At 40.8% G+C, this 24655-nt stretch overlaps 1 protein-coding gene across 49 annotated transcripts in view; it reads right to left on the bottom strand.

Moving 5' to 3' along the window:
- MANBA (mannosidase beta) overlaps positions 1 to 24221 on the bottom strand; it is a 589447-nt gene extending 565226 nt beyond the window's left edge. For all 49 annotated transcript variants that reach the window (XR_009564080.1, XR_009564069.1, XR_009564114.1 and 46 more), the window contains exons 1-7: positions 23958 to 24221; positions 16450 to 16544; positions 14352 to 14457; positions 13381 to 13551; positions 11180 to 11303; positions 1225 to 1400; positions 237 to 347 (exon numbers count right to left, since the gene is read on the bottom strand). Coding sequence is in view for 1 of the 49 variants with exons in the window: in XM_030845116.2 (XP_030700976.2) it covers positions 237 to 347; positions 1225 to 1400; positions 11180 to 11303; positions 13381 to 13551; positions 14352 to 14457; positions 16450 to 16544; positions 23958 to 24134 (960 nt within the window). In the remaining 48 variants the exon portion in view is untranslated. The remainder of the gene's footprint in view (positions 1 to 236; positions 348 to 1224; positions 1401 to 11179; positions 11304 to 13380; positions 13552 to 14351; positions 14458 to 16449; positions 16545 to 23957) is intronic.
- Positions 24222 to 24655: the final 434 nt, after the last annotated feature.

Genomic DNA, 24655 nt, shown 5'->3' with positions numbered 1-24655 from the left:
AAACACAGTAGGAGAATATTTATAAATAAAATAATGTGCAAAGTCTGGTCCGTTAAAAAATATAAATATACACATACCAGAAGCTTTTGAATGAATATAACTATTACTACTAATTATCTCTGAGTGGTGGGGTTGCAGAAGCTTTGTTGGTTTCTTCTTTTCCTACAAAGATCTGTATTGCTATTTTAACAAGAAATATACTTTTTTTTCACAAATATCTTAAAGTATTTGCTTACCTTAGCTGATTTTTCAAAACTTAAGCCTCCATCCAGCTTAAAAAGAACTGTCATGTTGTACCCAGTCTGGTTTCCATGTCCATGAGGCCACCAAGTTTCTATAGTAACACTCTTTAAAAAAATAATATATCAGTCTAAGTAATCTGTGGCATATTTTCAGCAAAATAATATAGTAATTCAGAGCATCACATCAATTTCTCATAGACGAGCACAGAGCAATATAAATCTCTCTCCTTGTATTATGCCAAATTATACCAATCCATAGATAATATTTAAAAATCAACATGATAGGAGTTTAGCATGGATTAATATACCAGAAGGGAAGGGAAATAACAAAATAACATGGGCATTCAGAAAAACAGCTCTTCCCATTGCAACACTCAGCTAACATGCATTCTACATTCTTAACATTTAGAATTGGACTTTGAGGTTAACTCTTCTTTCAAGCCCAGAACTAGAAAAGCGTTTTGAGTTCTTACTTTATCTGAACAGTTACTGAATGCTGATTTGCTCTATCCTTTTCAGCTCACAATTGTCAATTAGAGGAATAAGAAAAGGTAAAATCCAGTTCACTCCTACTTACGAAAGATCATAAGTTTAGAATTAGAATTCTGTATGTAGAATAAGTACCAATATTCAAAATAGTTTACAAATACCAAAAATAATCACAGCATTGAAGTATGATGCTTAGAATGTATTTTGGATTTAGGATACTCCAAATACTGCAAAAAAGTTAAAATATAACACACCTGACTTTTTGAGAGGAGAGGATGCCAAATTAATCATGTAACCTCCGTTTTCTTAATCTTAAAATTTGGGAAAATCATTCCTTAGCTTGCACACACACAAAATGTATAACCGATTAAAAGTAAAGAAAAAAATGGAAAAAGTACACTTTTCTTTAATACTCAGGTCCTTTTTTCTAAGCATTTCTTTTGAACAACACTGCTTTTCATCTTAGTGCTTCTCGGGAAGTACCATCATTCACCTTGTCAATTTTCACAAAGAGTTTAACAATCCTTTCCCCATGCTGAAGTTCAACGCTGTTTGTCTGTTGTATTTTTAATTCAGGGATGGCTATAATCGCTTGACCCAAAACTGGCTTTGAACTGATAACATCAAAAGAAGACTCTATTTCAAGATTCCACTCCTGGATATTATTATCTAAGGTACAAAGAGAAAAAGAAAAAATACATATATATTATGTAGGATTCACTGAAAAAAAGGCCAATGCAGCTTCTAAACTATAAGTGCTCCACAAATGCAATCCTGATCAAAAGTTCAGTGAAAATTCTCTTTTAATGTTTAGAGTTTAATCCTTAATTCCGAAGAAGAATAACCAAAATTATATTTTTATATATACTTCTACTCTAAAAATGTTACAATCATAAGTCACAAAAACTTTATAAATACGGCACAAATAGAAAATTACAAATGAAAAGATAACATAAATCTTCCAAGATTTATCAGTCTTGATTTATCAAACATACTTGCTTGTTCCTTTTTATAAAGTAAAAATACTGAGGGTTTTTAAGCCATATAATAAGTTAGAAACTTAGGTGTATTCAAATTAATCCAATGTGGAAAAAATAAAGATGCATTTTAAATGTAATTATTTATCCAATAAATGTATACTGAGAACCATCTAAGTGCCATGTTCTTTGCTAAGTGATGGAACTTAAACAGTCACCAGGGTAAATAAACATGGCCCCTGCCCTCATGAGCTAAGGGTCTAATGGGATGTGGACAAGTACAAACGTGTGATAATACTAGGATAGGAGAATTAAAGGTTGTTTAGAAAAATATTCATATTCCCTTTACCACATTTTTATTGTTCTTATTGTTCTATAAGGTAAATTCCACTACTATCATCATTTTATAAATGAGAAAACTGAGACAGAGAAATTAAGTAACTTGCCCAAGATCACACAGCTAGTAAGTGGCAGATGTGAACCAAGACAGTCTAAAACTAGAGACCTCGAAAACATTTAACCTCTAAATTCTGCCAACTCAATCCACATAATTTCCCCCAAACCACATCTTAGTGGTGCTCAGGAGTTTTACAGTGGGCAGAGGATCTTATTATATAGGAGAACATTTAACAATGTCAAGCTATGCTAGACATCAAATATGTCCTTTGGCTGAGTCTTTGACCAAAACAGCACAGATTCACAAAACTGGTGAACTAGAAGTATGCTGACAGATCACCTGGTCTACTTTCTGATGTGTTTGATTCCCTCTAGACCACAGGCTAGCAAACTATGGTCCTTGGGCCAAATCTGGACCACCTCCTATTTTTATAAATAAAATTTTATTGGAACACAGCTGCTATGGACTGAATTGTATCATTCCCCCCAAAATTCATATGTTGAAGCCCTAACCCCTAATGTGATTCTATCTGGAGAGAGGGTTTTTTTAGGAGGTAATTAGGTTAAATGAGTTCATAAGGGTGGGGTCCTATTCTGATAGGACAGTAGCCTTATAAGAAGAGGAAGACATCCATTTCTTTCTTTCTCTCTCTCTCTCCCCGCACACCCCCTCAGCCCCCAACCACGTGAGAACACAACTAGGAAGTTGGCCATCTACAAGCCAGGAAGCAGGCCCTCAACACAAAGCAAATCAGCCGGCACCTTCATCTTGGACTTCCCAGCTTCCAGCACTGTAAGAAGTCAATTTCTGTGGCTGAAGCCGACCAGTCTTTGGTATTTCGTCATGGCAGCCCAGCAGGCCAGACAGCAGCCATGCCCACATTTTACGTATTGTCTTCAGTCGCCTTCATGCTACAAAGGCAGAGTTGAGTAACTGCAACAAAGGCCATATGGCCCCAAAAGCGAAAATGCTCACTAGCTGACCCTTTACAGAAAAAGTTTGCTGATCTCTACCTTAATATATTTCCCCTGAAAGGCCATTCTAATCTGTCTTTAATATCTTTAATATAATGACAAAAACCTCTGCCTCCCTTTCTGCTAGCCTTGACTATTGGAAAGTCGTCCTCTACACTGATGTGAAATCCACTTTTCTTTCATTTCCACCTAGAGATTTTAGTTCTGCCCTCTAGGCCTCTCCTACCAACCAATAACCACCAAGTTCAAGCACGCTCCCTGGGACTTCCCTGGCGGTCCAGTGGTTAAGATTCCACCTTCCAATGCAGGTGGTACGGGTTTGATCCCTGGTCAGGGAACTAAGATCCCACATGCCGTGCAGCATAGCCAAAATTTTTTTTAAAAAGGCAGGCTCCTTGGCCGTTTCCTATCACTTCTTCAGCAGAGAATCAGCTGCTTGTAAGGGCCTCCAGAAGGAAGACAAACAGAGTAATTCCCAAAGGTTACTGGCAAAATTGTCCAGTTTCTATTGCTTCTAACATGGAAGGTTCTAAAGTAAATCGGCACCCCTCTGGAGCTCATCCTGTTAACTCCCTCGGGTGCCACTAAATGAAAACACTAAAGCTGAGGAATTAAAAACCCAACATGAGGATTTACAAGCCTATCGTGTCATTACCAAATACCCTACAACAACATATTCTGCACTCTTTTCTTCTTCCAAATGAAGTACAACCTTCCTTCCAGGAGGAGAATTCCATGGAGAATTTCAGTAGTTTAGGTTCACAGAGCATACTGAGAGTCTTAAATAATAATTTTCCTGGTATTACCTGGTCACTTCTTTTCACTGGCTAATTTTAAAATGTATAATCTTATTTCTAGTTAAGGAGAACGCCCCCTTATAAATCAAGATCCATTTCTAGAATGGAGCTTCCCAGCATATCTCTTCCAGCACTAACAAGTTATCCTTTCCTAAAGAATACCTATCACCCCCAGCTCTCCTGAAGTGGAATGCAAGATCATTTCAAAAATGGACAAAGTACCGGGGATGGGATAAGAAAGAAGAAAGTTTACTAAATGACTTAAAATCCCCTCCCAGGTCTCCCTCTCAATGACACCAAGTTTTGCATCCTTCCTCACCCTGACTAATCAACCCTGGGCCCAAACAGGACAGGAACTCCTTATCAAAACAGGGTGGAGAGCAAGCTGATGAGCTCTCTCTACAACTTGAGGCCTTCCCTGGCCTGGAGCCTCAGCGATGTCCTAGCTGATGCCCTGCTCCCTGCAGAAGACACTACAGTCTATAGTTTGTTCCATTTAACCTCAACCAGGTGGGCAACCCAGGGCATGGCAGAGAATGTGGTTCTGGCCATTGACTCATTTTCAGATTCTTCCAAAGCTGATTCAGTGAGGTTTCTTCAAAAACAAACAAACAAATCACCATGAGTCTGACTCGGATGGGAATTTGTAGAAAGGGTAACCAGCCTCACAGCCCAGATGAACGTGTGCTGCTTCTTCATGCAAACAATCTTCAGGACAACTCCAATTTGTGTAGATGTGGCCAATACATTTAACCTTTTCTTCTGTTTTAAATTTATTTGGCTGTGTCGGGTCTTTGTTGCGGCACACGGGATCTTCGTCGCAATGTGCGGGATCTTTTGTTGCGGCATGCGGGGTTCTCTCTAGTTGTGGCATGCAGGCTCTACAGCACGCGGGCTCGGTAGTTGCAGCACAGGGGCTTAGTTGCCCCGTGGCATGTGGGATCCCTACCAGGGATCAAACCCGCATCCCCTGCATTGGAAGGTGGATTCTTAACCACTGGACCACCAGGGAAGTCCCAGTACATTAACTTTTAAAACCTTCTAAAATGTGCCAGCTCCTTTTATAGTCCCATACAGTCCACTTCTTTGTCAAGATGTGGTCAGGATAAAAATTAAAAAAAAACAAAAAACAGCTTTATTTGGTTGTCTAAGAGAAAAAAAAAAGTATAGGAAGACATGGAGGTAGAAAAATAAGAAGACGGATGAATTACATTAATTCAAGTGTGTCCATAACTACAGAAAGAGTTACTCTCAAACTACACCTTAAGCCTTGCTTTAACTGATTGTAATTAAGCCTCAAATATCAGTACCTTCATTTAATCATATATCTAGCTTCAAAAAAAACTGGTTCTTCCACACTTATACCCTCACTAGGCTGTAATGAGTGCTGTAATTTACAAACACAGGGAAAGAACTGTAGAATGTTAGAGGCAAAAGAAACTTGGCCATCTCCTAGTTACTTTGCAGTTGTGGTATTTGAGGCCTTGACTGCAGAACTAGCTCAAAGCTCCCGAGCCAGTGGACAGGACAAGGGCCCAGGTTTCCTAACTCCAGTGCTCTCTACCTTCCACTCATCTCCCACAGAGGCGCCTATCAAAAAGAAAGACACTAGCAGGCACGCACAGATTGAAATTTGCATATGAATAATGAGGAAGACCAAAAGCAAAGGTGCTTTTTGTCCTTCAGAATCCTAAGTCCTAATAGCAAATACGTATAATGTGAAACAAAGCATTTGAAGGGACTGTAACCATAAAATATTAGCCTCTTAATATGAGCGTCTTTCTAAAAAAGAAAAAACACTGAAATCTACAAACATAAAGAATGTGTCTGACCTTCCACTAAATGCATAATTACATGGTGCCACAGTTCCTCCATTTGTCAAAACACTATCTTTGTAACCTAAACTACCTGACAAAGGCATGACAACAGTTATGTGAGCATTTCTGCCAAACAGTGGAAATATATTTCTTGAATAATTACTGTCTGTGAAACTTGACAGGCACTATAAATTATACCCCAATCACAAACAGCAAAGATGTTGAATCTACTTAAAGAAACAAAATATACCCGAAGGTCACAGTTAAGAATACAGGATGGGGCTTCCCTGGTGGCGCAGTGGTTGAGAGTCCGCCTGCCGATGCAGTGGACGCGGGTTTGTGCCCCGGTCCGGGAAGATCCCACATGCCGCGGAGCGGCTGGGCCCGTGAGCCATGGCCGCCGGGCCTGCGCGTCCGGAGCCTGTGCTCCGCAACAGGGGAGGCCACAGCAGTGAGAGGCCCGCGTACCGCAAAAAAAAAAAAGAATACAGGATGGCATTTGGAAGGGCTAAGAACCAGCAGGGACATGCAAGCACACTCAGGTCAGCATGGGATGGATCTGCAAACATTGGTGGACGGCTCATGTAAGATGTAAAAGATGCTTCCTCTCACTGGGGGGCAAGCTATTCAAACATGGCTGCCCTGATTAGCCCTACTGAGCGCCTTCCAGCTCCGCCTCCTACCTGCTCGCTTCATCTTGCATCTTTCATAGGTGATGCAAAGCTGCAATGAAGAGATAGCCTTGTGCATCTGAAGGAACAGCAATGACAACGAGCCACAGAATGCTGAAATTCAAACATAGGATACATCCCCATGCTCCTGCCAGAATTAGAGGACAGACTACAGTAGCTGCTTTTCAAAGAGCTAACAGCTTGCATTAGCCAGAAAAGCAGGCTTATAGTTAGTTACAACAGCTGTTTTCCCCTTCTTTCCCAAGCAGCAAGATCTCCTTGCCTATTCAGCAGGACAAAATCCTCAAAGATGAAATCAAAACAAAACAGACACAAAGCAAAATCCCGCCACCCACCCCCCCCCCCCCCACCAAACAACATAAATTGGTAAGTTCTAGAGAAAAAAAAAATCGACTTACACAACAAGGCAGCTACTCAGAGATCATTCAAGCAACCTACCTACCCATAAATATATTTTCGAGGGTGAATACCATCATTTTATGGGTAATGAAAAAGTGATTCAAAATGAATGTAAGAAAAAAGTGAATGCATGCTTGCATTCAAAAAGGAATGCAATAAACAAGGCACTGAGCAAGACTGACAAATCTTTGCTATGTTGTAATATTATATTCTCTATATTAAGCTGTAAGCAAAGGGCAGCAATGACCTTCAATAAAGGCCACTGTTGGGCAGGCTAGGGTCTAGCTAGGAGCTAGGCCCACTCTTCCAACTCAAAGCCTATGTCTTCAAGAATGAAGAGACGGGGTGCTTTAGGCTAAGGCCGCAAGTAAATGTGGATACGGTCGGGAAGGCAGCATCTCTGAGGAACGGAATTGCCCAAGCACAGGTCAAAGACCCACAGCTCACCTCAGCTCAACAGGAAGATATACATGTTGAAAAACATCTCTATTTTATTTCTTTCTAACTGCGGTAACAGAAGATTAAACAATGCAGTGTTTCATCAGAACATACTTATTATATATTTGGACTTAATATGTCTATGTAACCTTAAGAAAAGTTCATAAAACTAGACAACCATCCCTCCCTAACAAATTTTAGGGCCTAATATGAACAATTTACATCAGATTACAAATATGAAAGACTTAGCATGGAGATGATCAATAAATGAATATATGTCTAGCTCTCTCTCACACACACACACACACACAGACATTCAAATAAATATTTTCTAATGACGTTTTAGAGAAAGTCACATCAATAAGTTGGTATCTCTCAAAACCCAGATAAATGACAAGAGCCTAAGAGATAATGAGAGTAACTCTTGTTTCCCTTTGACCTCAGTATTTTTTCCAAATATAAATTTGCTTTTATTACCTTAAATATTAAGAATATGTGAAAATCATTTAGGAAGCTGAGGTTAGGGCAAAATCAAACAAATGACCAAAGGATATTCAAAAGTATAAAAGTTTAGAAACCACTATGCTAAGGATTAAGAATGCAGAAAAGAAAAAAAAAATATATATATATATATATACACATAAAGCAAATTAATTCACAAAAATTTCAAGTTAGTTTTTAAAAGTCTAACAGCCTTTTTTCTGTCATATTTTATACAATTAAACTGGGGAACTATGGTTGGTCATTTGGTCCTTAGGGTTAAACTCACTAATTTTAAATTAAGAAATAAATTAAACATTTGGAAAAGCAAAAAGGTTATTTTCTTCTAGCCTCAATAGGCAGAAAGCAGAAAGTGCTACAAAGTCAAAGTAGTTTAGCCTTTCATAATAAGCTGGCTGAAATTACTAGATACTAGATTAGTTTAACTGCTTTCTTCCCTTATTATAGAGACAATATAGGCTCAATATAAAAATTTAGAAGAATAAAATACAAACTATCTGTAGTACTATTATACAGAGATTAGCCACTGCTTGCATTAGCTTTGACTAACCTCATTTCACACTTAAATTTTAAAAATGAATACAGTATTTGATTTTAAATAAAAATTACATGTATCTACTTTTGATTATGAACTAATCCTTTTAAAAAATGTTTAGTAACTCTCAATGCCTGCCTCAAACTGTGTACCAAATAAATGCAAAAAGTATCCAGAATATATTAGTTTATTCTCTATTATTTTCAACTTCTAAGTTTCTATTGATTTCAGTAATGATTGCTATCTTCCAAATACAAACTGAAAAAAAAAATTCTGAAAAAATCCTAAAGGAAGTTCCTCTCCTAATGCTTTCATAAGTTTATGCTTCAATTTTCTCTATTACATCAAGTAACCAAACTGAAATCTATAAAATTAATCAAAAATATAAGAATTACTGCTTAATATGCACAGGACACATCTTCTGAACAGGAAAGATATTCTTCCCTATGTTAAGTACAAAATATATTGTAGTCATAAAACATCAAAAATGTAGTTGATATGGATAACTGATTACACCGAGTCTAAATTAAATTTTAAGCATCACTTAAATTGATTTAATTCAAATAAAATTCGCTCAGTCACTAATGGTGAATAAACTGAACCCTAATGACTCATACTCAGGAAGAAATGTTTAGCTTCATATTCAAAATTTTAAATTAAACTAGAGCAGTGTTATTCAAATTTTTTCAGATATCAGGATACCTGGAACTCACAGCACTTTTTGCTAACCACCTAAAACACTGATTAAACTTCAAAACTATTAAATAAATAACTTTTGGCAAAACCAGACCCCTTCTTACAGTAGGTTTTATTATATACACCTGAGAAAAATTACGGGTGGGGATGGGGAGGAGTGAACCATTATGTATGTGATTTCATAGCAAGGCTCAATTCGGGTTGAGCCTCTGAAGAAAAGTTTGAGAAACACTAAACTAGAAAGCTCTAAACAGCCACATTTATATGTGCAAGTTACATTAGATCTTCCAATGCCTTTTAAGCATTTAAAAATGCCAGCAGCGGGCTTCCCTGGTGGCGCAGTGGTTGAGAATCTGCCTGCCAATGCAGGGGACACGGGTTCGAGCCCTGGTCTGGGAAGATCTCACATGCCGCGGAGCAACTAGGCCCGTGAGCCACACGACTGAGCCTGCGCGTCTGGAGCCTGTGCTCCGCAACAAGAGAGGCCGCGATAGTAAGAGGCACAGGCACCGCGATGAAGAGTGGCCCCTGCTTGCCGCAGCTAGAGAAAGCCCTCGCACAGAAACGAAGACCCAACACAGCCAAAAATAAATAAATAAATTTATATAAAAAAAAAAATGCCAGCAGCACCTAGTAACTTCCTCAATTATCAACCGTCTCTGATATGCTTTTGTCTTCTGCCTTTAGAAAACACAGATCTGGCTCTATCGAAGAGCAATCTAGGGTCACCAGGGCCCTAAAGACAACAGAACTCTTGTATGGACACACCACATACTTGCTTACAGACTTCATCTAGTTAGGCCTGCAAGGAACTGGACTGAGCATCATGAGTTATCATTTAAAATCCCATTTGCCTCCACCTTTGCCCTGATTTCCCTAACTTCTCAAATCCTTTGATCTCTGGTTTTCTGAACTACTGGGGCTGCCATCCCAAAGACTATGACACAATCTAGTTTGGCTTGATAATTGTTTATATCTCCCCTCCCCACCTCAACCAACTTGCAGGGATGAGTAAACACATTATACTTCTTTTCTATGCCAAATACACACAGTGCTGGGCAAAGAACTCAACAAATATTTGACCAGTTTTTAACCAATTCATTGACATCTGTGAGATTTCTGAGGTTTTCTTTAATGCTCCTTTCAACTGAAAAAGTAGTATTCTTTACCTTATAAGAGCTTCTTTAATGCCTTGTCTGTCTTCCAGTTTATTTTCAACTCTTAACAAGGCTGGTATGTCATGGCCTTCAGAGGAGAAAATGTGCAGTGACAGGAAGTCAGCCCAACGATTTAAGCAAACCAAGAACTCAGCACCATGGAGTTTTGAGAGTGACTACAGGGGCAGCAAAAAGGAGTGCAAGCCAGCAGCCCAAATTCTTTTAAGAAACAGCTTGGGAGAACAGAGCTTCCTTCCTTCCCTCCCTTCCTCTTTCCTTTCTTTTCTTTCTTTCATTCCTCCTCTCAGTTTTTATTTTTCAGAATATGTTAAAAGGTAGGTACCCACCTACTTAACTGCTTTATACAGTAAATTTGCATGACAGGGACTTCCTTGGTGGCGCAGTGGTTAAGAATCCGCCTGCCAATGCAGGGGACACGGGTTCATGCCCTGGTCCAGGGAGATCCCACATGCCGCGGAGCAACTAAGCCCGTGCGCCACAACTACTGAAGCCTGCGCGCCTAGAGCCCGTGCTCCGAAACAAGAGAAGCCACGGCAATGAGAAGCCGGCGCACCACAACATAGAGCAGCCCCCGCTTGCCACAACTAGAGAAAGCCCGCGCACAGCAACAAAGACCCAACACAGCCAAAAATAAATAAATTAATTAATTTTTTAAAAATTTTCATGACAAATCAGTTTGTACATATTTTTCACTTTTCTAAATTTAATGTGCCATAATTTTTTTTTTTAAATAAGTCTCTGAAAAGTACAGTTGTCCCTCGGTATCCACAGCAGATTGCTTCCAGGACCTGCTGGAGATACCAAAATCCACTGATGCCCCAAGTCAGCCCTCCACATCCACAGTTCTGAATCGATGGATTCGACAGACCTCGGATCATGTAGTACTGTAGTATTTGTTGAAAAAAATCCACACATAAGTGGACCTGCACAGTTCAAACCCATGTTGTTCAAGGGCCAACTGTATATATATTCAAATTATAAACCCAATTTTTATAACATAGAGGAGGCTCAAAAAAGAAAAACAAGAAATCACAGCTCTTAGCTTACCATATATGGGGGTAAATGTGAAGTAGTTCAGATGACAAATATTATAGGCTTCAATTCTAACATCTTTCCAGATGCCCTGGGTAGGAAAGGAAGGCCCCCAGTCCCAACTAAAGGAACACTGTGCCTGCAATTTTAAGGGAAAAAAAGAAGATCGATTCTAATTACCATGAAACTTAAACATTATGAAAACCTTTTTCTTTTAAAATATTATGTACATGTGTACTAGTTTGCTAGGGCTGCCGTAACAAAATACCAAAAACTGGGTGACTTAAACAATAGAAATTAACTTTCGCATAGCTCTGGAGGCTGGGAAGTCCAAGATCAAGGTGTTGGCAGGTTTGGTTTCCTGGGCTTACAGATGGCCACCTTCTCACTGTGCCCTCACATAGCCTTTTGTATACACACACACAAACACACACACACATGCCCCTAGTGTCTCCCTCTGTTGTCCAAATTTCCTCTTATAAAGACATCAACCATACTGGATCAGCAGTAATCTTAACGGTCTCATTTAACTGAATCACCTCTTTAAAGACCTCATCTCCAAATAGAGTGACATTTTGACCTTAGTGAGGGTTAGGACTTTAATATACAAATTTGGGGGGCACAGAATTAAGTCCATAATAGCGTGTGTGTGTCCCATATACAGCATCTAAAATGACCCAAAATGATCCTCTCCTGGTATTCAGGTCCTTGTGTAATCCCCTCCCCTTGAGTACAGATTAGACCTAATGAATCACTTCTAACCAACAGAATACAACAGCAGTGAGAGCACGTCCAAAATTAGGTTATAAAAGAGTGCACCTTCTGTTTTGGGTGCTCTGTCAGCTCTCTCTTGGCCAAGGGGGAAGTCAGCTGCCATGCTGTAAGGCAGCTCTGTAGAGAGGCCCACATGAGTGAGCCTGGAAGCCCATCTGAGGCCTGCCAATAACCAAACCACATGGGTGAGCTGAGGTAGGCCTCATCCAGGCTTAAGGTGACTGCAGCCCTGGTCCACAGCTTGCCAGTAACCTCATGAGTGACCTTGAGCCAGAGGTACCCAGCTAGGCCACACCTGCATTCCTGACTGACAGAAACTGTGATAATAAATGTTGTTTTAAGCTGATAAGTTTTGGTATAATTGTTACACAGCAATAGATAACTAAAAAAATAATCTATCAACCTAGGAAACATAGTTAAATTTGGCAGAAATGTTCTAAGACCATAAAATCTAATTATGTACATTTACTCTTCAAAAGCATATTACACTGAAGCAACACAATAGTTACTCTTTAAATTTCTCCCAAATATCTCTGCACCCACTATTATATTTAAATGTAATAACTATAAAGAATGAAGAAACATATTGAAAGATAAAGATACAACAGTTTAAGAAACTCTAACTAGAGTTTCTTGCCAACTCCTATTTCCTCCAGTATGAATTCAGAAATCCTGGTTTCTGAACTTACAGCCCAAAACCAATCAGTTCAACCGGGGCACAGTTGCAGAAGGCTAGTAATAAGAATCACTCATAAACATGAACCCTACAGTCTGGTGAAAAGTTTGATAAACCCAGGTGGTTTTTTAAAAAAATTGTAAAGGGGGAATTCCCTGGTGGTTCACTGGTTAGGACTCCACGCTTCCACTGCAGGGGGCATGGGTTCAATCCCTGGTCAGGGAATTAAGATCCCTGCAAGCATCGTGGCACAGTCAAAAAAAAAAAAAAAAATTGTAAAGGTACATTATCAGTCACCTATCTTTCTTCTTTTTCCAACGTTATCTAAGTTCTGAAGCACTCCTCAAGAAGGAAACCTAGAAAGACAAGCTCTCTACAAAAATTTTGTAATTTTTGTTTCTTATTTCTTTTTCTTTTTTTTTTTTTGCGGTACGCGGGCCTCTCACTGTTGTGGCCTCTCCCGCTGCGGGGCACAGGCTCCGGATGCACAGGCTCAGCGGCCATGGCTCACAGGCCCAGCCGCTCCGCAGCATGTGGGATGCTCCCGGACCAGGGCATGAACCCACATCCCCTGCATTGGCAGGCGGACCCCCAACCACTGCGCCACCAGGGAAGCCCTGGTTCTTATTTCTAATTTTTAAATCCCACTGAGGGGGCAGGAAAGAGATGCCCAACTTCTGAAATACAACTGGAGTCTTCAAACAAGCATTTCATATGCCCTCATTCCATCCTCAAAGCTAAAGCCCCTCCATTGCGAGACTGGTACCTTGCGAATAAAGTTGACATGGCATTCGCCATCCTGCACACGCGGAGGGCAGTTGGGGGGCACGCTGTAGTGAGTGTGAACTTTACTCCTCTGGTCCGCATATATCACTGGTGACTGGAAATGCACCTCAAGGATGTTTACTGCCTGGACCACACGTGTAATATCAAAGCTCTAAATTAAAGGGAAAGAACAAATGTGAAAGTAGCCTCCTGTGTAAAATTTTAGATAGAGGCAGAATGCATGAAAGATGCATAAAATAATTGACATCTTTAGGTTTAGCCTTTTGGCAGGAGAAAGCGCTTCTCCAAAATAGTATAACTTCGTTGCCTACTTTTAGTTATAACTGATCACATTCTCCTACGCAAACACAGATTTCTAGGTTTTCTCCTGCTATTTTTACTGACAGATGATGGTTCTAGGCAAACAGCGCAAGCAGAGACTATCTTTAGCCCTGGAATGTCTGCTCTGGCTATTCACACATGGCTTTGAATTGCCAAGGATTTCCTAGACACTTCGTGATAACCTGACTCTCCGCTATGCATAGTATGTATTTCTAAGTCATAAGTTATTTTCGTTTTGATAAGTCTACCCTTGAAAGGGAAGGGAGATCAGGATACAATCTCTTAAGGTAACTGTTCCAGAAAGGAAGGAACATTTTCTTTTAAAATGGTTTGTCAACTGTCATTTCCCATGAAACTCTGGATTACCAAATTAACAGAGAAGGGAACAGCATTTGTCAAACATTGCCTATGTGCCAAAAACTAATACTGATCACTTTATATAATTAGCTCATTATATCCTCACAATAGTTCCATAGGGTTTGAGTGTCTTCATCATTCTACAAATAGGGCAACTGAGAGATAAAGTAACTTACCCAGTGCATCCAAGGACCTGTACTTGCCACTCATGATAACAATGAACCCAAATACCTACAAGTGGTTCTTTTTAACCTGATGTCATTATGTACTTACATAGCTTCTGAACATGTTGTCTGTTTCGCCAACAGGAATATTATTGAGCAGGACTACTGTAACTGTATCGACGCCTTCAAAAACCAACTTTACTTTACTCCATTTGCTAAAAAAAGAAGATTTTTAAAACAAGATGTATAGAACATTAACTTAGATAATTAGCCTTTTTTTATTAGTTAAGAATGAAAGGAATAAATATTTCACAGAAAATATACATTGTTAGAAGGGAGTTTGCAATGAAATTTTCAGAAATATTGCTTTAATACATTTTTATGTTGAGTGATCCAGTTTAACTTTCTTCAAAATATTTCAATCACCATAAAATCATGAGCATGACTTCTAATTTCCATGCATTGACTTGTTTCCTAGAACTTCACAAATTCTTATAAGAACCAAGTTAAATAATAGACATAAAACATTGTCACAAACTATTATATTTACTAACACTAAGAGAACGCATTAACCAAGGAACAAGTATCTATGAGTAAACATTATGTGCCCAGCACTCTGCTAAGCCTTACAGGGAACTAAAACAGTCTCTGAATTTAAGGAATCTGCAATCTGATTAGCACTGAAGCCTAAAACACAGGAAACAAAGAGAAAGCTTTCAATCTCTCCTACTTTGTGGTACAGTCTTGTTGGATAGACTACAAGTGCTATCAGAGTTTATGTCATAAGGAAAGACTTCAAGAAGGAGACAAGAGTTTAAAGAAGAACAAAATAAATAAAATGTATACCCATACAATAAAATAGCACTCAGCAATAAAAAGAAATGAAGTACTGGTGAACATGACAACACGGATGAGCTTGAAAACATTATTATGCTAAGTGAAAGAAGCCAGTCACAAAGGACCACATATTATATAATTCCATCTCTTTGAGATTTCCACAAGAAACAAATCCACAGAAATAAAAAATAAATTAGTGGTTGCCTAGGGCTGAGAGAGGGATGGGGGATGGAGGTGCAGGAAGTGGTGCACGATTGGCAACAGTAAGCAGCATTTTCACAGACAAGCAGAGAAAATTAAACTTGATCTGCCAATCGAAAGGAAGACACCGTCATTCTTAAGCAAGAATGTCATGGTAAAATCAAAATTCGGGAAAGATGAATCTTATGTTTCTGCATACAAAAGACTGGAGAATAATAAAGGCCTAGGCAAAGGCGGAAACTTGGAAATGAGGAGGCAGGGGCTGAATCAAGAGAAATGATAGGCAAAAATTAACAGGACTCAGAAACAGACCGAATACAGGGAGATGAAGAAAATATATGATGAGCCAAAAACTCCTTGGGCACAGAAGATTGGGAAGAAGGTATTACAGTAAGAGAAATAACGAGGTTGCTAGAATATAAAGCAAGCTTTCAGTGGGAAAGTCAATTGGTTAAATTTCGGATATGTTGAGTTCAAGGTGAAAGAGGACCCCCTATTAGAGATATTTTAAGTATTATCTGGAAATAAGAGCCTGGAACACAGTAACTCCATGATAGTGAGCACTATTTTCTGGCTTTATTTCTTTTTTAAGAAGCTAGTAAATAATTACCCAAAAAAAGGTCATATTAAAGGGACAAAAGGGTTTTTTGTTTTTAATTTAGCAATAATGGTGGTAGATACAACTGGGTTACATTCTGCTACATAGAACATTACTGAAAACTATACCATGGTTTTCCTCGTGGCCTCACGACATAATCTAAGGCCAATGCCTTAGTTGCAGTGGCTGGTTAACGCTACACCAAACAAAGGATGTATCTCTGATCCTACTTGACAATATTGTAAATATAGACACTCTATGGATTACTGGGAGGGCAGGAAAAGGAAAGGCAGATAAGAGAACTGACTAGGTCGAGGCGACTCCATTATAACCACTGGAAAAATGATTGAATAAGACATAATTTTGTGACTAATGATCAGTGGCACCACCCTCATACACAAATCAAAACATAAATCATATATATTCACTTTTATAGTACAGGCTTTAGTCTGACAATGTTCGGATAGGCAACCTAAAGAAACAAAAGATTATCGCAGACAGAAAAAGAACAAAAGTTCAAATAATAATAATAAATGGATAGATATAAATATAGATAGACACACATAAGTACCTCAGGTCAAAAGGGATTTTAAATTTCTTGATATAGGTCCAGTTATCCAAGGCGATCCATCGGTAGTTAAGGTTATTAAATCTGTAATAAGGATCCTGTTGATAAAAATTATGGTAGGTGATTAAAAATGCAAAAATAATTAATTAAATAAACACGAAATACACTATCAATGATAGCTATTTATTACCTAAAAATTAATGAACTCTTGGCCTAAGAGTGCAAGCATTTCGTATGCCGACACATCCCATCCTCAAAGCTAAAGCTCCATCTGTTTAAGAGCCCATTACCTTTCAAACAAAGTTGCCATGGCGTGAGCATACTAAAAATACTAAAAATAATTTTAAACGGAAAAAAAAAGCCCAACACAATCAAAATACCTGAAATGAAAGAGCTCTGAGATACAACTATTACATAGTTTCATTATGAAAGAACATGTGTGGAGATGAAGATTGGCTTCCTCTGTTAAAACCAAGCACAGAACCTGCAAGGTATCAGCAGAGAATGAACGGCAGCACTTCTTATGGTGCACAGCCATCAGACACTCACCGCCCTCTGGTTCTCACTGTGCGTTTTGCTGCCACTATCCCAGCTGGCCTCAAGAGGAACACTTCTCCTCTACTGCCCAAAGATGAGCAAAACTCCCACTCCTTGGATTTACTCAGCATTTACAAAGTTATTTTTCACTCAGCTTTACTAAGTGAACACAGAAAGGATCTCTGCAGAGAATATACAGGCAGCATAGATACCGTCAAACTTACAGACTTCAGGTTTCCTATATTAGCCTAGACTAGGTCAGCAAACTACAACCCATAGGCCTAATGCAGCTCACTGCCTGTTTTTGTATGGCCAGTGAGCTAAGAATGGACAGGTGTCGATAAAGAAAGTTTTACTGGAGCACAGCCAGGCCCATTCCTTTATAAATTACATACGGCAGTTTTCATGCTACAATAGCAGAGTTGAGTAGACACGACAGAGACCAAATGACCCATGCAGCCTAAAATAGTATCTGGCCCTCTGCCCTAGACAACTGGCCTGCTGGGTGTTCACAGATGCTCTTCCATCTCAGGGTCCAGCCCCAAGTCCTCCCTTCCATAATCCTTACCTCTTTCTTCTCCTACTCATTTTCTACCCTTTACCTCTCAGATGAGGGCTCCCAGGCAGGAGGTGGAACAGAAAATGGTAAGAGAAGTTTCTCAGTTCTAATGTCTGTGAACAACACCACGGCTACATAGAGGGACACAGCACAGGCTCAGAGGGCTTCTCCTTTCCAACTGGGACAGGTCCAAGGGTGATTGCCTCAGGAACTGCAACTCCACGTTGAGAGGGAAAAGCCAACTTTGTCTCAGTTCCACAGAGGTAAGGGCTGGCCACTGGCAACAACCAGCTGAGCACTTGCCCAGAGAACAAATCCGCAAGGGGCGCTATAACACCACGGGGTGCGTATCAAAATGGAGAGAAAGGCATCAGCGAGAAACGGCTCCTGCCTGGAAGAAATAATTTTGATAAGATACGAAGAGGGTGGGGGGACTTCCCTGGTAGCCCAGTGGTTAAGAAGCCACCTGCCAATGCAGGGGACAAGGGTTCGAGCCCTGGTCCGGGAAGATCCCACATGCCGCGAAGCAACTAAGCCCGTGCACCACAACTACTGAGCCCGCGTCACACAACTACTGAAGCCCGCGCACCTAGAGCCCGTGCTCCGCAACAAGAGAAGCCACCGCGATGAGAAGCCCGCGCACCGCAACGAAGAGTAGCCCCCGCTCGCCGCAGCTAGAGAAAGCCTGCGCGCAAAAACGAAGGCCCAACGCAGCCAAAAAAAAAAAAGATACCAAAGGGGCAGTCAGTGGTTGACGAGATTTAATAACAACCAATAGGGCTTCCCTGGTGGCGCAGTGGTTGAGAGTCTGCCTGCCGATGCAGGGGACATGGGTTCGTGCCCCGGTCCGGGAAGATCCCACATGCCGCGGAGCGGCTGGGCCCGTGAGCCATGGCCGCTGAGCCTGCGCGTCCGGAGCCTGTGCTCCGCAACGGGAGAGGCCACAACAGTGAGATGCCCGCGTACCGAAATAATAATAACAACCAATAATCACCAAACTGACTTTTAAGGTCTGGTTAATGGTGAGCTTTTGTTCTGCTAAATGGGGTGTGCCAGGCCCAGCCCACTTGCTTCCTTTTCTTCTCTTCCCCACACGCAGGACTCAGCCTCTCCAATGAACTAATATGGAGTAAATATTTAAGGACACGGGTTTGAAGAGGCACCTAGTTATTAACCTGCCCATGTGTCTCCACCCAGCCCTATTTATAACTCTACACTGTGGACTTAATCCAATATATTTAAAAATATCATGACAAGAAAGGTGTGAAGGCTGATGCAGTTGCAAGACGTTAACCTGCGGAGCCTCAGGGCTGGGTGATGATCAGGCTTGTGGGGCACAAGACTCCTTCCTATCCCCCGGCTCCTTGAAGGAAGCTGCATGTCAAGCTCCAGAGGGTAATCTTCTCAGATAAATTTTTTCTAAACAAACAGAATTTAGAAGTTAAATATTTTCTCTTACTTAAAAGAAGCCAATCTGAAAAGGCTACAGACTGTATGATTCCAACTATATGATGCTCTGGAAAAGGCAAAACTATGGAGACAGTAAAAGGATCAGAGGGTACCAGGGATTAAGGAGGAAAGAAGGATGAATAGGCAGAGAACAAAGGATCTCTAGGGCAGTGAAACTACTCTGAATGATACTATGATGGTGGCTGCATATCATTATACATTTGTCAAAATCCATAGAATGTACAACACTAAGAATGAGCTGTAACATAAACTATGGACTTCTGGTGATAATGATGTGTCACTGTAAGGTTCACTGATGGTAACAAATGTACCACTCTGGTAGGGGGTGTTGATAGCGGGGCAGCTGGGCATGTGTGGAGACATATAGGAACTGTCTGTATTTTCCATTCAATTTTGTTATGAACCTAAAATTGCTCCAAAACAATAAAATTTATTTTAAAAAATTGCTCTAAGGGCAAATGCCTACCTCCCTAAATTAAAAGTTGCAGAGACTCAGATTACATTTATAATAACTACTGCAAATGCTAAGCAACCAACTTAATTTGGTTCCAGAGTGGTCTGATCCCCTTTGCTCATATTAAAATTCTGAGTCCTATTTAAAGCAAATAGGACTACGTTCAGCATTACGTCTGACGACTAAGGACCCATGTAAGTGACTGAGTTCATAAGCAAACCCATGAACCCTAAAGACAGTAACAGTATCACTTGTTGACCATTTACTTTATATCAGCCTCCAAGATAGGCACTCATTCACTCTTATCTTCATAACAAAGATGTGCTGTAAATACCATTCTATAGAGGAAGAAACTAATGCTCCAAAAGGTGCAGTGTCTTTCCTGAGGTCCCATGATGAAGCAGAAGTACATCCAGGCATGAAACAAACTCAGTCCGACACCAAGGTCTACATTTTTTCAACTGTGCTTCAGTGCCTCACGCCATATTTACCTACTTTTCTGTGTGTGTGTGTGTGGTACGCAGGCCTCTCACTGCTGTGGCCACTCCCGTTGCAGAGCACAGGCTCCGGACGCGCAGGCTCAGCGGCCATGGCTCATGGGCCCAGCCACTCCGCGGCATGTGGGATCTTCCTGGACCGGGGCACGAACCCGCGTCCCCTGCATCGGCAGGTGGAGTCTCAACCACTGCGCCACCAGGGAAGCCCCTACCTACACTTTTATACCAGATGATCATTGCATCTCGTACCTACCATTTTTAGTAGTGTATGTGTATATTTACAATATATTTTCTTCTATTTTTAAGTGTATATTTTGAGTGAGAAAAACTTTATAAAGGAGTCTATGCAGTTATTAAAAATTTTTCTAGATCTATATTTATAGACATTTATAGATACAGAGAGATGTTCTATAGATACAGAGAGATGTTCATCATATATTTTAAATGAAGAAGTAGCTTACAAAACCATCTCAGGGACTGACTTCATCTTTATATTATTATATTTGTTTGTATATACTTAGAAAAGTCTGGAAAGATATATATGAAAATTTTTACCTCTGCTTAATAGTATGCTTTTTATTAGCTTTTTCCTTCTTTATATTTCTCTGCATCAATATTTGTACAGTAAGTATTAAGCATTTATTATTCTTTTTAAAAGAATTTTAAAAGAGAATAAGAAAATTCAGTATATAAGAATTTTGTGCATGATAAAAGTAATGTTTTGTATCAGTGGACAACAGAGAAATTGTTCAAATCATTTGATATAGAAAACTGTTTAACCATTTGAAAAAACTCAAATGGATCAAAATTTTAAATACAAAAGAGGAATTATAATAATACTAAAAGGAGGAAATATAGGTAAATATTTATTTAATTGGGAGAGAGGAAATTACTTCCAAAGCATAATACCAAAGACAGAAACAATCATAAAAGAAAAAAAGCTTAAAAGATTTCAACATATAAAACTTTAAAACATGTATATGACAAAATATATCATTAATAAATGGGAAATTTTTGAAAATATATAACAACAGGCCTAACAAATCTATATTTTAAAAGGTGAATAGTCAATAGAAAAATAGATAAAAAACAGGAATAAGTAAGCCCAAATCACCAATAAGCATGAAATAAACATATAAAAGGTGTTTAGGGCTTCCCTGGTGGCGCAGTGGTTGAGAGTCCGCCTGCCGATGCAGGGGACACGGGTTCGTGTCCCGGTCCGGGAAGATCCCACATGCCGCGGAGCGGCTGGGCCCATGAGCCATGGCCGCTGAGCCTGTGCTTCCGGAGCCTGTGCTCCACAACAGGAGAGGCCACAACAGCTAGAGGCCCGCATACCGCCAAAAAAAAAGGCGTTTAACCTCACTAGAAAGTAAATTGTTTCTATTTTTATTTTTTAAAATAATATCCAAATCTAGCACTTAAAACAAGTACTCCAATAAAGTCATGATGGGAGTGTAAAACTGGTACAATTTTTATGGAGAACAACTTAGAAGTACATAGCAAAAGACTAAAAAAATGTATACTCTTTTGAATCAACAATTCCACTTTTAAAAATTTGTCCAACAGAATAAGGATGTACACTAACTAAAATGTAGCTAAAAATATCTTCCCATCATTGCAGAATAAAATCCAAAAGTTATTCCCAATGGCCTACAAGCCCTGCATGATCTGCCCCAGATGGCTACTTTGAAATCATCCACCTGCCCCCCAGGTCACAGGGCTACAGCCACCTGGCCTGCTTACTATTCCTGGAACTCATCAAGCATGTTCCTGCCTCAAGGGCTCTCCCCTCCTCACTGCCATCTTTTCTTCCTTTTTGCTGGGAATTCGCTTCCGCTTAAAACTGAACTCATCAAAAGATCTTTATCAAAATGGCTATCTTTAACCACCTTTTCTAAAATAGAATCTTTCCCAACAAGCCTTCGCTCTCTCTTCCTTTAACGTGCTTTATTTTTCTTCAGTGTACCCGCTGTCACTGTATTATCTATTAATCTGTTTATTGTCTATCTCCTCCACTAGAATGTCTATTGGGACAAAGACTTTGTTTTCTTCACCACTTGATTCCAAGCACCTGGAATAATGCCTGCCACATTGGAGGTACTGAATAAATATTTACGAGATAATTAGGTGAATGACTTCAGCAAGATATGTTTCAAGTTCTCATGTAAACACTGTATTTGGACCAGTGTCTGCTCTAAACTATAAAATATTTCCTAGGTCAACACCAAAAAGGGATGGTATAATAAAGCAGGTAGTATAACATCATATTACTCCATAATGATACTTGATCATTATTGTCAATAGGCCTGGAGTTCCCCAATCCCCAAAAGCTCCCCATCTCTCATCCCACTACCATTTAAGAACTACATCTACCTTTACTGAAACTTAAACTTTTCCTTAGAATTTATTAACAGATTTAACAGACATTGTAAATTGTTTCCACGGGGAAAAGTCAGTTATTTCCTTCTGTGAGCACATCATTCACATTAACGAGTAACCAAACATTGTTTCTTGATACGTAGCCCTACAACGAATGTGAAACAGTAATCTGATTTACTACAGCCACTAATGATTTCCCATTGCCTTACTTTAATCAGGATAATGAGGCAAGGAGAAACCCTGCAAAAGAAACACAGGCATTTTCAAAGCATGGGTAAGTGAAGCCTTGGGGTAACCAAGGTCACCTGTGGTCCATGTCATAAGTAGTTTGTTAACTAAAAATAGTTCAAATACTTAAGTCTGAGGATTCTTTACTTAAAAAATAAACAGACCATGGTCAGTGTCATTTACATTTGCTTCCTTTCTGATACACATTTTTGAAAAAAGGCTAATTGTACCAGATCAGAAATTTTGCATAACCCTAGTTGACTGTCCTGTCATTTAAGTAAACTTCGAATTATATTCCTGACAGTCAACTCCAGTGCTTTAAAAACACATGATTTGTCAATGTGTCACACAGGCTAAGTGTCACACAGTACAGAAGGCTATGTAGTCAGGCCAGGCTGGGTTATAACTCCATTTCTGCCACTCTTAGTTGCTGTGTGATCTTGGGAAAATTATCTAACTTCTCTGGGCTCCATAATTCATTCATCCATAAAATGAAGATAAGAAGACTTACTCTTTAGAGTTGTTATGCGGATTGGGACAATGCATGCAAACCACGTATCAAGTACATCTTGTCCCAAGCAAAGCCATTAAAGATGTGCAGCAGATGGAAGGAAAAAGCAGTGGGAGGTGGCAGTCTGTTTGCAAACCTCTAACCACAGGCGGCCAAACAGGAAAACGTCCTCCACCAGAAGTCTAGAAATTGAAGCATCTATTGGGACACACACATCACATCACATCACACGCCCTGAGAGGAAACAGCATCTTTCTTCATATCCCAATCAGCATTAAAAATTATTTAGCCTGTACGCTAGCACTGACAATCCTACCCTTACACTTGCAGGTCTCATTCTCCTCAGCTTATGTGCTGCTGCATCAATTCCAAATCTGACTCCCTGGTGCCTAAAAGCGAAAATGAAAAACTGAGGCATTAATGAATACAGTTAACCCTTACTAGGCGAAAGACTATTGTCCTCTGCAGTGTTCGGGTAGTTGAAACAATAATCCCCCTCTTTAGGCTTTGTCAGTGACAACACGTCCTTTCTAATCTACGCTTCACTGGAGAACTATGGCAATAACACCCCCAGTAGAACTGTCTGGACCTCCGCTTTCCTGAGTTGCTGCTGTCCCAGCGTGGGCGTGGGTCAGCCTCCATCTAGCCCGGACCCCAGCGGTGATCTTCGCCAAGAGTAGATACATTGCCTCGGCGTCCCCATCCCCACCCCCTCACCACCACCACCCCTAGACCACAAGACGCAAAGGGGAAGTTAGTGCCAAAGGGAGGAGAACAGCCCCGAGCTCGGGGACTGCCAGGCCGTTCCTGGGCCCCTCTCACCACGAGGGGGACGCGGGCGCAGGCTCCCGGCGGGGAGGCCGCACACAGTACCTGGATAAGCCTCTGGTGGAACAAGGCGCTGTGCACGCAACCGGGAACCTCCGCGGGCAACTCCAGCGAGCCGTTCCCGCTGCGGATCCTCCAGCTTCCCCGCAAGCTGACGCTGACCACCATGGCAGCGGAGCCCGCACCGCACAACGCAAGCAGCAGGAGCAGGCGGAGGAGCATGCCGGTGGCCGGTACCTCACCCACCCACGGGGGTAGAAGCCCCGCGCTTCGGAGAGCCGCGGAAGTTACCCTCTGTTCGGGAGGAGCCCGGGCTCTAGCTCTCCCCGCCCCGGGGCCCGCCCCCAGCTCCCGGCCACGCCCCCGCCTCTCGGCCACACCCCCGGGTCAGCTGAGCTGAAAGGACTTCAGCTGCTCCCCAGGCTCCGCAGGCTAGCTGGGAGCGCGGATATCGTGCCAACTGGCCGAAGCTCGGCGCCGCGAGTGTCGGAGCCGCCACCTCGTGCATGGTTCCGGGCTCGGACCGCTGCGGTCTGGGTCCTCCTCGGCTCTTATTCCAGCTGCTCCGGCGTCTGAACGGGAGGCGAGAACCGTGCACGCTAATTGGGACACACCAATATCTGGACGCAAAGTGGCGCACAGCCTCGGGGAGCTCAGGGACAGACAGTAGTGTGCGGAAACTACAGCAAGAGAGGCTCCTCACTGCTTCAGAGAACCGAAAACCAAGACACCCCATCACTTCA

This window comes from Globicephala melas, chromosome 5, assembly GCF_963455315.2.
Source record: "Globicephala melas chromosome 5, mGloMel1.2, whole genome shotgun sequence".
Classification (NCBI taxonomy): Eukaryota; Metazoa; Chordata; class Mammalia; order Artiodactyla; family Delphinidae; genus Globicephala; species Globicephala melas.
The sequence above is the reverse complement of the archived record's forward strand: the minus strand, read 5'-3'. Positions and strand labels throughout refer to the sequence as shown.